Below are 13,520 nucleotides of genomic sequence, written 5' to 3' on the forward strand. Positions count from 1 at the left end.
TTTTGCCCTGGGAAAATTATTCTCCTCTGTCTCGTCCTCTCCCTCCCTCTCTCTCTTTCTCTCTCTCTCTTTCTCTCTCTCTATATATATATCCCCTCCTTAGATGAATTCATTTACCTGCATTATTTCAGCTATGACTAACACAGACATTTGGGAATCTACAGTTATATCCTGGACCTATGCTTTGAGCTTCAATAATATATCCAAATGCCTACTGAACTTCTTCACGGAGGTTTCACAAGTACCTCAGACTTAACATGTCAAATTGAATATATATCTCCACAGGCTTTCCCCTCCTCCCAAGAACAAAACCCGTAATTCTTTCTTATTCCCTCCCTCACCTGACAGCACAATCATCTATCCCTACCTTTTTATCTCCTTCATTTTTCCTCCAAATTGCCAATTCATCACTAAATCCTACATATTTTATGTCCTAAATATTTAAAGATTATACTCCTCTACTTCCGCCCTCATTCAGGCCATAGAAATCTCATGCTCATACCCCTAACTAAACTCTACATATCCTTTGTACTCCTTAAGTCCACTCTCCACAATTACCACTAGGCAAATCTACCTAACTTCTTTGCTTAAAATTCTTTAGTTACTCTCCACTGCCTATACCTGAGTATTTGTGTGGGAGGGGTGTGTGAAGCATTCAAAGAGCATGTAAATATAAATATAATAATGATATCTAGAAATTCTTCAGCATGTTAAAGAGATGATCTATTGCATTTCTCAAAGTGACCTTAATCCACAATGACCTACCAGTCCAAGTAAGGAGAGTATCCACAAAGATATACCAGGTTATTTAGCTCAAAACTATTAGCTATTAAGATGATCTTGTCATTATTCCAAAGAAACTTTTACTTCTATTAAGAGAAAATGTACATATTAATAATGATTTGATTTACTAATTAGTTTTACCTCTCACTGTTTGGTTTATATATTAGTTTGTGTTTGATTAACATAAGACCATCCACCATGCACATACTGACAAAAAAAGACATCTGTCTCTGAGAAGCTGAACTTTGGCTACATAAAAGGCAATTATTTCTACAGAAATAATTAGTGTGGCTCTTAACTAACCTGAATATGATGATTATATCAAGTAGATTTCTAAACACTCTTTCTTAAATTATTATTTTTTTAATGTTTATTTTTGAGAGAGAGACAGAGACAGAGTGCAAGTGGGGGAGGAGCAGAGAGAGACGGAGACAACAGAATCCGAAGCAGGCTCCAGGCTCTGAGGCTGTCAGCACAAAGCCCAACATGGGGCTCAAACTCATGGACCGCAGATTTCTTAAGAAAGCTTAAATTCAGAGAGAAACTGTATTATTTGCTTGTGATGACAAACAGCTTAACTGAGGATTCTTTTCCGAATATCATTAAACACATTCATTTAGTATAGCACACTTAATATGTCTATCTTGAAATGCTAAGATTCAAGTCGCAATATCAACAAGTAAATTCTTGGGGCACCTGGGTGGCTCAGTCAGTTAAGTAGCTGACTTCAGCTCAGGTCATGATCTCACGGTCTGTAGGTTCGAGCCCCGCGTCAGGCTCTGTGCTGGCAGCTCAGAGCCTGGAGCCTGCTTCTGATTCTGTGTCTCCCTCTCTCTCTGCCCCTCCCCTGCTTGTTCTCTATCTCTTTCTCTCTCAAGTAATAAAGATTAAAAAAAAAAAAAGTAAATTCTTTATGAAAGCCCATCTGAAAAATCTAAATTAATATAAACTAAGGTGAAGATGAGATCAATTAAGTCAATCACAAAAAAAACCAAGCAAATTACTGATATCTTTCCTCTCATGTAGAAAGAATCAATAACCAACCTTTTAAAAACTACACACAAAATTGAGTTGGCCACATGATAAAGGCACAATCCTCTCCCAAATGAAAACATTCTTAAAAAGAGCTTCTGGCGGGGCGCCGAGGTGGCTCAGTCAGTTGGGCCTCTGACTTCGGCTCAGGTCATGATCTTACGGTTCACGGGTTCGAGCCCCACGTCAGGCTCTGTGCTGACAACTCAGAGCCTGAAGGTCTGCTTGGGATTCTGTGTCTCCCTCTCTCAGCCTCTCCCACACTCATGCCGTGTCTGTCTCTCAAAAACGAATAAACATTAAAAAAAAATTTTTTTTTAAAGAAGAGCTTCTGGGGGCACCCGGGTGGCTCAGTCGGTTGGGCCTCCGACTTCAGCTCAGGTCACAATCTCGCGGTCCGTGAGTTCGAGCCCCGCGTCGGGCTCTGGGCTGATGGCTCAGAGCCTGGAGCCTGCTTCCAATTCTGTGTCTCCCTCTCTCTCTGCCCCTCCCCCGTTCATGCTCTGTCTCTGTCCCAAAAATAAATAAACATTAAAAAAAAAATTAAAAAAAAAAAAGAAGAGCTTCTGGCAATTTCTCTTCAGTCTGAAAAGCTGCTCCCCTGTCTTAAGATTTAATACAATTCCTAAAGTAACAAGCCAAAAAGTTCTTAAGACCCAACTTTAACTAAGAAGTTTAAAATATTCAACCAATTTGTAATAAGCAATAACTTATGGCCTTTCAAATTGGATTTTTTAAAGCACCATCATCCTTTTATTGTCTATAACACTTTACAGTTTTCAAGCACCTTCACATAGTTTTCCAGTTATCTTCAACAATCCAGTTAAGTCATGTTACTAATAAGTCAGCATTACAGATTAAGTTCCTTACTCAGGTCAGATAACTGAATAACATAGAACCCAAATGTTCTGCCTTCGAAGTCTTTTCCATTATATGGTATTGTATTATACTACAGTAAACTCTCCAAATACAAGATTAGAGAATCAGCTGTGGACCAAAGAGAGGAAAGTATGGAGAAAACATCCCTGAGATCTACAACTATTTTTAACTTAGAAAAGAATACAGTATTTATTAAAGTATATTGAGAATGAACTTACACCTTCAAAGAGCTCAAAGACTACTGAAGTAAACAAAGAATATAAACAACTTCTAATCAATCTGAAGAATACTGTAAGAATGATCCCAAAAGGAAAAAGATCCTAGCAAATTCTGGAGGGCAGTAATTCAGAAAGGCTGGCATTTGAGAAAGTGACAGGTCATGAAATTACACAGTAAGGCAGAAGACAGGTAAAGCTAAAGAATTTCAAAGCACTGATAACAACATATTCAACCCCAAAGTTCCCCCTGTAAGAGTGACAGCCAATAGTAAAGAGTTTTGCTACATGATTTTTCAAATCAAACAAAATGTTCACGGATATCCTCAAAAAGCGTAAAGAGATGCTGTATCATCACAGTTAATACTTATGTGCCAGGTCCTCCCGCAAATGTTTTACATTTATATTAATTCATTTAATTGTCACAACAACTCTATAAAGTAGGTACTCTTATTACACTCCATTTTATCGATAGGAAATTGGCCCAAAGTTGCCCAAGGTGACACAATCATTAGCTGAGTCAGGATTTGAATTCAAGCAATTCTTTTTTTTTTTTTTTTCAGGCAGTTAAGTTCTTATTTACTATATTATACTGCAGAAAAATAATGCCCTCTTCAAATCTAAATTCAGGCAGTGCATGCTAAGTCTCACATATTTCTGCACACTACAGTGGTCCTGTTAAAAAAAGGAAAAAAAAGAAAAGAAAACCAAAAAAAATCCTCAAATAGGGGCACCTGGGTGGCTCTGTCGGTTAAGCGTCTGACTTGTGATTTCGGCTCAGGTCATGATGGATCTCAGTTCGTGAGATTGAGCCCTGCATCGGGCTCTGAGCAGGCAGTGAGGAAGCATGCTTGGAATTCCCTTTCTCTGCCCCTCCCCTGCTCACACACACTCTCTCTCTCAAAATAAATAAACTTAAAAAAAAAAAAAACTCAAATAAAATGCAAGATGCTGGGGCGCCTGGGTGGCGCAGTCGGTTAAGCGTCCGACTTCAGCCAGGTCACGATCTCACGGTCCGTGAGTTCGAGCCCCGCGTCAGGCTCTGGGCTGATGGCTCGGAGCCTGGAGCCTGTTTCCTATTCTGTGTCTCCCTCTCTCTGCCCCTCCCCCGTTCATGCTCTGTCTCTCTCTGTCCCAAAAATAAATAAACGTTGAAAAAAAAAAAAAATTAAAAAAAAAAAATGCAAGATGCTAAAAATAAAGAACTGATACAGCAAAACCTAATAACTATTAATGAATTTTTTCATGTTATACTAACATTTTCAGAAATTATAATTTGAGCATAACTACTCTTGCTACTTTTACAGCTTCATTTAAAAAATCTTAAATCTATATTAGAAAATCCAAATAACAGCTTTAGAATGATTTCTGAAAATGAGAGCCCAGTTTTAGTTGAATGTTTCCATAGAGATTAAGTAGAATGACTTTCAAATGACCAGGATCATGCACTAAAACCTGAATGTCAAGAAATGAACTCAACCACCAGATAATAATAGAGTCCCCATCTGTTTGTTTGTTTTTTTAATGTTTATTTTTTGAGAGAGAGAGAGACAGACAGAGTGTGAGCAGGGGAAGGGCAGAGAGAGAGAGAGAGGGAGACACAGAATTCGAAGCAGGCTCCAGGCTCCGAGCTGGCAGCACAGAGCCCGATGTGGGGGCTCGAACTCACAAGCTGTGAGATCATGACCTGAGCCAAAGTCAGCTGCTTAACTGACTGAGCCATCCAGGCGCCCCAGTCCCCATTTGTTTTTGACAAAAACAATCTTCCACTAGGAACAACTGTGATACTTAAGATGAGAAAAAAGGTAAATAATAGAAAAGGAAAACATTCAAACCCCAAAGACTAAGTAAGAAATATCACTGAAAAGTCAACCTAAATATAATTCTCAACACCTGTACCACAAAGGTTACTTCCTACAGCAATAAATTTACATACATTTTAAAGCATATCTTACCTAACAAAATTATCTTCTTTAATTCTATTCTGTATTATTAGAAGGGAAAAGGATTACTTCAAACAAGTTACCAATCATTCTTTAATTTGCATAACAGCTACATTTGTGTTATCTCAATTTTGTTTATACTCATCAGTTACTCTGAGGCTTTAAAACAAACAAAACTCCAAAGACTATTCCCTGAAATCTTGTTCCTGGGACTGAAAATTACTGCAGATTCTCATCCTGAAAAACACGGAATTTGGCACAAATGTAAAAAAGGGCAAAAAAAGAAAATCAATATTCAAGTGGAAGATTCAGTTCAATGGGTTATTTTAAGAACTAAAGCAAAGAAATAAGTTATGGTTTCTTAATCACAAACCACATCACATTTCTGCAGCACCGCTAAACTTTTCATAAAACATTAATAACACCTGTATCAACTATACTTCAGCTTAAAAAAAAAAAAGAAAATTAAGTCCAAAAAAAACTCATCACATACTCATGATACTCATGATGAGACATAAGCCTTAATTTACCAAAAAAAAAAAAAAAAAAAAAAAAGCCAGAGTAAAGCCAGCACTAAGTACACTGGAGCTTAACCAAAATTTATGATTTGACCTCCCCTTCCAAGTAGATCTGGAAACAATCTCATCAAAATATAAAGTGAATATATCAAGTTACCAAGTGAACTCTATTTAGAAGCAATTTGTGGAGAAAAGTACTTAAAGTAATCAAAATCATTCACAAATCTATGTATAAATACATTTTCTTTAAAAAGTTATGCTACAGGGGCGCCTGGGTGGCGCAGTCGGTTAAGCGTCCGACTTCAGCCAGGTCACGATCTCGCGGTCCGTGAGTTCGAGCCCCGCGTCGGGCTCTGGGCTGATGGCTCAGAGCCTGGAGCCTGTTTCCGATTCTGTGTCTCCCTCTCTCTCTGCCCCTCCCCCGTTCATGCTCTGTCTCTCTCTGTCCCAAAAATAAATAAACGTTGAAAAAAAAAAATTAAAAAAAAAAAAGTTATGCTACATTTCTTAAAAAAACCAAGATGTCTCTACAGAAAAGCAATAAACTCTGCAAAGTTGGGCAATAACATTTTCTGACCAAGGCAACAGAGTACTAAAATTAAGGCATGTTATTTGCCTAATAAAATCAAGTAAAGAAATCTGCAGCTTAAAAGATCAGTTATCAGCTAAGATCCTGTGGTATCAAAGTATTACCTAGTATTATTTATTAGGAATTGATACTTGCATACTGTGACTCTTAAAATTAGCTTGATGGAAACAAGTTTGATTTATATACCACATTCACCCATTCTCTATCCTAAAAAGCCTATTTGTACATTTAAATTGATAAAATCAATACTCTAAACCATAGGGTATTGGGTCAGACTTCCCCAAAAATCTGACAGCGACTTCCACACCAAAATACAACTGCTTCATTTGAGATGTACTAATTAGCAACCTACTAAACTACAAAAGCTTTAACATTTCCCAAATCATTAGATCCTAACCAGTTTAAATTTTATTCTTTACCAATCTATGCAAGTCATCTACCTGCTCCATGATTTCAGGCTATTTATCAAATAAGTAGCTGGGCAGAATAACCTAAGATTTCTTCCAATTTTAATACACTATTTAACAACTGAATACAGAATTTCTCCTGTCTTCCTCCAGAAAAATATGTACGTTAGAAGTATACATTTAGTTAAAAAGGCTTTCCTTTCTTCCCAATGCTTTAGTAATCCTTTAATTTGTATCCAAAAACAAAAACTCAAAACTAACCTAATGAATAAGTTATTAGGTAAATGTACTGATCAAAAAACCAAAAATACTGTATAAAACATCTGGGGCTAGGAAAATCATATTTTAAAAAACAAAATGAAAAATTGCATAAACAGAGTCAAATGACATAAGGAAGTTTCTAAACCAGGGTACCACTCAGTGAACTAGGATTTGGTTCTGCAGCCAAATCCTTAACTGATTTAAAAATAAGATGGTGATATTATATATAAGGATATCAGATATTCTTTAATTTGACCATGCCCATGTCTAGACAAAGAACAAAAATCCAAAAAGCCATGAGTTCAAAGAAAAACTGAGAGGACAAAATTATTATGACATTAGGCAAATTGAGTTTTTTTCCACTGTATCATTAGTTCCAAGATAAACTATCAAAAGATTACCATTGATTAAGGAAAACACAATTACATTCTGAGAAGTCTTGAAGGTTAAATAATTGAAACTAACAAAATTAGTCCATAAAGTGATCAACGTTTACTTGGGTCCAGTCTTAAGAAAGTAAGGTAACTAATTTAAAAAAAATATGTATCCAAAAGGCACCTATTCAAATATAAAACCATAACAGAAGAATAAAATTCAGGATCAACAGTAATAGGCACCCCTTGTACAAGAGAAAAGTGTCTGTATGTAGAGAATAAATGGAATTTTTGCCTGTAAACCAAAAGGAATCAGACTTAACTTTCTGAGGATGATCAACAGGAATAAAGTCATAGTTTGACAAGATTTTTTTTTTAAAGCTGCTCCCTTTCCAATACAAATCACCATAAAACTGAGTTCCTTTTATTTCACAATGCCTTAGAAGTTCTACACCATTTATGTAAAACTTAAGGAATTATTATGTTCCTAAAGAAGTTGTCAGTTTTTAAGTTCACCTCCTTCCACATGTTAACTTCCCTTCACATTTGATATGGCCTTGGTCATTTGGAAAGTGACATTCAAAGGGTTAAGTATTAACATATTAGTTAATGGGTAAAATAAACTTCTAGATTATTGTTATTTTCATATCCTATTTTGGTCCATTTTTTTGACAAGAAGAATATGGGTAACAGGCATTTTCACGTATAATGTATCTAACTTTTTCATTCAGTGGAACTCTGCTTCTTCCAATAACCTATGTTCACTTCCGGACGAGGAGAACATTCAAGCAAGTTGCTGTAGGTCAAGCAACAAGTTACCCAAACCTAGCTATTTAAACCTAGAATATATCTGTCAACCAGAATGACACACCATGATTTACCCCATGAAAACCTCTCTGAGAGGTTAAAAGCAAAGCACCGTGAGTCCTTTAGACTCTTGTAAAAGTTTGGCTTAAAAACCTTTCATAACAAGTTTAAAATAACAATAGTGACATTACAACTCTAAAAGCACTTCTATAATTGTACATGGGTTCTTGTACTGTTCACTGTATAGAGAACGGACTGAAGACATACTAGTTTTAATTAACACTGTCAGATAACTGCCAGTTACCAAAAGGCTTAAGCATCATTAGGTGGAACAATATCAAACACTTACTGTACCCTTTTAGTCCCGAGGCATTTATTCAGAGAAGAAAATCTTTTTTATATAGTTTATATTAAATGCCTGTGCAATCACCAACTAGGATATATCCAAAGTAAGGTCATTCCCAAAGTAAGGTCATTCGTGAACAAGGTCGTTCTTATTTTAAAAGTACAGCCTGATGTCAGGGATGGAAACGAGCGTGTAACACACCAGGAGCTCAACAGTGCAGAGCCTCTGATGAGATGGAAATGCACAAGGCAAGAAGACTCTGTACTTTCCTAATTCAGAAACTTTCCCACTAATTCCGAGTTTCCTGCCAGACACTAAAACAATAACAAGTAGGTAATGCATTTGTACTCAGATGATTTTCATCACTCCCTCTCCAGTATCAAATCTCTTTGGCTACCAATAATTCTTACCCTACATCGGGTACCCTACGTACTTGCACAAATTCTAGTTTCTATCTCTTGCAAACTTGGTACTCCTCGCCCCGCCCCGCCCCGCCCCCAGCCCCCGAGCGAACAGTTAGATAATGACTTGTAAAGGATGAATTCGATAAACTGGCTTAACCAAGCTAAATTTAGATCCAAACCACCGAAAGATAAAGAAGTGGGGCTATACCTGCAGTTCACACCAGGCGACCTCCACAGTAGTTTCAGTGTCGAGACCTTTGTAGACGGTCTTAAAGGAGCCTCGGCCAATCTCGATGTCGAATTTGAGAAAGCGGCCATCGTTGGACATTCCCACGGCCTTGGTCTCCAGCTCTTCGATGTCATCCTGTTGCTGGCTCCGTTCCTCCTGTGGTTCCTTGGCGCTGCCGCCGCCGCCGCTGCCACTTCTGGCCGACGGAGGCTCCTCTTTGCTCCCCACATGGTTGGGCTGGGAAACTTGGCGGTCTCTGCCGGTACTGCTGGGGGCGGTCGCGGCTACAGCGCCCGCGCCGGCTGGCTCCCCGGGGGCGGCAGCGGCGGGAGGCAGCTGGGCTACCTGGGCAGCGGCGGTGGCGGTCAAGGTCTCCTCGCGGTGGGGCTCCGGCGGGGTGCTCTGGGGAGCCGCCGTGGAGACGGCGGGCTGGGGGAGAGAAAGGGGAAGGCCGGGCAGTTCCAGCGCAGTGGCGTTGGAGTCGCAGATGACGCTGCGGCGGAAGAAGCGGTGCTCAGTGGTGGTAGTGGTGGCGGCCGCGCCACGGCTGTCCTTGTCCATAGTGTGGCGGCGACGCCGGTACTCCTCTGTCCGGCCAGTTCCGGCGTCGGGCCCCGCGCTGCCCAGTTTCTCCCCCACCGAGGAATCGGAGCTGGAGCCATTCTTGGGGGAAGGCGCCGGCGGTGAAAGGAACAAGGAGCTCGGAGTGCTGCTCTGCTTCTCTGAGGCGCCGCCAGACATGGTCGGTCCGCTGGAGCGAGGCGAGCGGGCTCGAACTCGTGAAGGAAGAGAAGGCGAGGGGCCGAGCCCGAGGAGCGGCGGCGGTGTGCGGGTCCCGCTGCGACGGCTCCCGCCGCCGGCGGGTTCGGATCCACCTGGACGGCCGGCTCCTCACTCAGCACTGACGAGCCGCCCCGAAGGAGACGCGGGCCCCTGGGCCCAGTTGCGGCGGCTGATACGGCTCACGAGGCGGGCTCGTCGGAGGGCGATCGAGGAGCTGAGCCACGGGGGTTAGCGCCTCACGGTCCGCATCCATCCTGCGGCGAGAGACGGCCGGGAAGGCTGGAGCAGCGGAGGCGCCGCAGTCATGAGGGGCAGGGCAAGGGGCCGGCACCAAGTCGAAGCGGATGCGGCGGATGCGGCGGCGGCTCCAGCTCCCCGCCGCCGCCGCCGCTTCCCGAGCTGGGCGGGCTAGGCCCCGGGGGCGGCGGCAACGCGAGGAACGGACGGGCGCGGACTCCCGAGCGGTGGCAGCCCCACAGCCGAAGAGAGTGGGAGGGGCCGAGGAAGGAGAGGGAGGGCCGGCCGGGGGCTCCCGGTCAGTCAATCGGTCGCCTCCTCCCACACGCGCCCCCAGCTAGGGGGACCAGTCTCACAGGGCGCCCATCGACCGGACGGGAAGGGCCGACGCCTCGAAGCCTCGGTGCCTGAGGAGCGGGCCCCCCCTTCCCCGAGGCCTCCCCGCCCGCCCCGGGCCTGGCAAACCCTCGTCTCCTCCCGGGCCGGTGCCGGGGGCTGACGGAGGGAGGGAACGGTGGGGAGGGGAGGGCCGCTCACCGCGGGGCCCGAGCTCCGCTGCTTCTCTGGGCCGAGAGTAGAGGAGACCGAGAGGACTGGGTGAAGGGGGTTAGGGAGAGGAAAGAGTAGTCACCCCCACCGGGCGCCTTCTGTCACCGAAGATGGGGGCGCAGAGTGGCCGAGTGTGGAGAGCCGCGTCCGCCGGGGAAACTCTCCGCGCTAAATGGCGCCGGGAGTCTGAAGCCTCCACACAGCCCGCTCGGACCCCGCCCCCCGCCGCCCGGGGCGCCCCACCCCCACCCCGCTCTCGGGGCTCTCGCGCAGGCGTGCTAGTACCGAGGCTCCCTGGGACTTGTAGTTTTGGCATTAGAAGGATGAAAGGGACTGAGGACGAGGGAGCCTACGACTTCCGTGATGCTCTGTGGTTGCTTTACCCTGATGCCTCATGGGAGTTGTAGTTTTCTTTGGAAACCGCCCCTTCTGGAAGGCTGATGGGAGCGTCCCGGTGGGTCGCTAAACCCCATCCTTAAGTCAACGCTAGCTAGGAAAATCATTATTTAGGGTTTAATTTGCGAGAAAGGGGAAGGAAGAAAAAAAGGAAGAGGGAGGCAGGACGAGAGGAGAGACTTCCATCATGCTCCGTTGAGGCGAGAGAGAGCTAAGAGGTTGCCATGCAATGAAGGATGATCTGTTGTTCATCTTTAATGGAGAGAGCCGCAGTAGCGTTGAGTGACTGTAGGGGTGTGGGGGTGGAGGAGGAAAGCAAAGCAAAGAGAGCTAGAACCTGAGCTCAGAAAGCCGGAGGGGCTGAAGACTCCCTCTGTGGGGTCAAAGAAACTTTGTGAAGATTGTGCATGGGATTAATATTGGTTAAATGCGTTGGGGAAGGAGACGGGGAGTATTACCTCTTATCCTCTTCCCTTCCATAGCCTTTAAGGCCACATTCTCAGTTCCAGCTCCAAGACAGATATTCTGATTCTCAAAGACGGGCTGCTCTCCTGAAATCCAGGATTCATAGCGAATCCTTTGCTTTGCCAGAAAAATACTAACGGTGCGGTGGAGGGGAGAATCCGAGAAAAGAGAAGGTCCACGGATCTTTGCGTCTTTTACCACAAACTTGGGAGAGCTGAGTTCACTTTTGCCTATGTAGTCGGTTGAGCTTAATTTCCATCTTTCGTTTGCTTGGAGGCTTAGTAAAACAACATACCCTTTTTCTAGAGGTGCACGAATGTACATGTGTAACTTATTCCGTGGCTTTGGACATAGAGGAAATCTGGATCTATGTAGTTCACAGTAATGGAATGCTTTCCTTGAAAGCATCCTTAGGCTCTCTGGACCCCTTTGCTCCTAGCAACTACTCAAGATTGTGCAGGTGATGAGCACCAGGGGGCACCAGACAGAGTGGGAAAAGCCAGACCCGTCAGATGGCAATTAAGAGTCTTAGCCCACCGGGTGAAAGCGGGAGGCACTTAAACGTACGCAACCGCAAGATAGCGTCCACAGGCTCCTGCCTCTCACCAGCGCCCACTATAGAACGAACTCAGAAGCACACTTGCTAGCCAAGCACCGCATTTGGAATATGAGTAGTTTGAAAGCAACTTGACAAAAGATTCCTTAGCGCGAGTTTCCTAGGAAAGGCCCACGGGTTACCGGGATGAGCTCCACTTCATCTGATATGTAAAATAGTTACACTATTCTTCAATATTTTCTCAAAAAAGTACACTTTCAGGTTTACAAAAATTTGGTTTTAGCAACAAGGGTTGTTAGGTTTCATGAAGCTAACAAACTATGAACATTTTAAAATATAAATTCAGTGGGGGTAACTAGAGTACACACAGCATTGTACCCAAGACCCTTGACAATCACGCCTTATCAACATGTTTTTTTCAACAACAAACAACTAAATTCATTGAAAGTAACTTAATTAACTTGAGCTAAAGCCACCCTTGCCCACAAGACTGCTCCTACTTGTGTAACGTTAGCTTTACTCTGAGAACAGGTACAACTTTAAGTTGAATATAACCATACTGTGTACAATGGCATGTAGATTTAAAGGTTAAACTGTTTAGTGTGTACATTTTACTACAGACACTTACTTGCTGGGTTTTCTTTTTAATGCCTACCAACTTCTAATTAACAGGATATTTCTGTTACTCATTACTATAATATCCCTAATAGTACTTTCTCTTTCTCTGTCATTTCAATTATTAAGTAAAGAATTGATCCCTCTATAATTCATATAAAACATCAAGTGGCATAAATAGAGGTAGCAGAAAAAAACTCAGGATACAATGGACACACTAAGCTCAGAGATTTTTAGCTCCTGACAGATGGGTCCATAAAAATAATACCAGTATTTTATTTTCTCTCACTATATTCTTCGTTCATTTTAGTCCTTGCTCATTTTCTCAAATTGAGTCATGTTTCTATTTCCCATCCATTTTATGTTTAGATGGTGCCTGCCATTTGTTACTAACTAGTAATGAAAGCCAGAGACAGCTTTGATTTCAACAGTAGCTAAACATACAAAATCTACCTTATTTTGTACGTGGCATATTTCATAGGGTAGCTTCTTGAGGTATAGGGTGAAAAAAACACCATCTTGAAAACATTTCTCTTTTTTTTGTCTCCTTCCTTTTCCATGCTCCGTTGTTTTGCCTATGGATATTTTTAATGTTACCTCCCTGTCATATGGAACCCAAGGAAGAAGGGAGAGTCAGGCAATTAAACAGTGAAGAATAGACTTTTTAAAACCTTTTTTTTTTTATTATAAATGAAATAAGGGGGAAGGTGGAACTTGCCTTCTTTCAAAGCATATTATAAAAGCATAGATTAAATGTATGACATTGAGATAAGCATAGATAATAGAACAGAAAAGTTAATACAGAAACAATCTTATGTATATATGAGGAAGATGGCATTTCAAGTCAGTGGAGAAAGGTTAATAAACAGTGTTTGGACAACTAGTTATTTATTTGAAAAACAAATTAGTTTCAATGTCTGCCCCCTACCTGTCACAAAATTACCATCCTCATAGTTAAGGGTTCCTGGGTGGCTCAGTTGGTTAAGTGTCCAACTCTTGATTTCAGCTCAAGTCACGATCTCATGGTATGTGGGCTTGAGCCCTGCAGTGGGCTATGCACTAACAAAATGGAGCCTGCTTGGGATTCTCTCTCCCTCTCTCTTGCCCCTCCCCCCACCTCTGTCTTTCAAAA

The 13,520-nt window shown here is 42.6% G+C and overlaps 1 protein-coding gene across 7 annotated transcripts in view; it reads right to left on the reverse strand.

Moving 5' to 3' along the window:
* The window catches only part of WNK1 (WNK lysine deficient protein kinase 1), a 163,271-nt gene extending 152,735 nt beyond the window's left edge, over positions 1–10,536 (reverse strand). For 3 of the 7 annotated variants that reach the window (XM_047065526.1, XM_047065527.1, XM_047065525.1), the window contains exon 1: positions 8,767–10,535. In XM_047065526.1, coding sequence (XP_046921482.1) covers positions 8,767–9,528 — 762 coding nt within the window. In that variant the 5' untranslated portion in view covers positions 9,529–10,535. Of the gene's footprint in view, positions 1–8,766 lie in introns of all 7 variants that reach the window. The other 4 variants (XM_047065531.1, XM_047065529.1, XM_047065528.1 and 1 more) reach the window with 2 other exon arrangements.
* Positions 10,537–13,520: the final 2,984 nt, after the last annotated feature.

The sequence above is a fragment of the Lynx rufus genome, unplaced genomic scaffold (assembly GCF_022079265.1).
Source record: "Lynx rufus isolate CCGP_SWC_20201006 ecotype Redwood Valley unplaced genomic scaffold, mLynRuf1.p SCAF_7, whole genome shotgun sequence".
In the NCBI taxonomy this organism is placed as follows: Eukaryota; Metazoa; Chordata; class Mammalia; order Carnivora; family Felidae; genus Lynx; species Lynx rufus.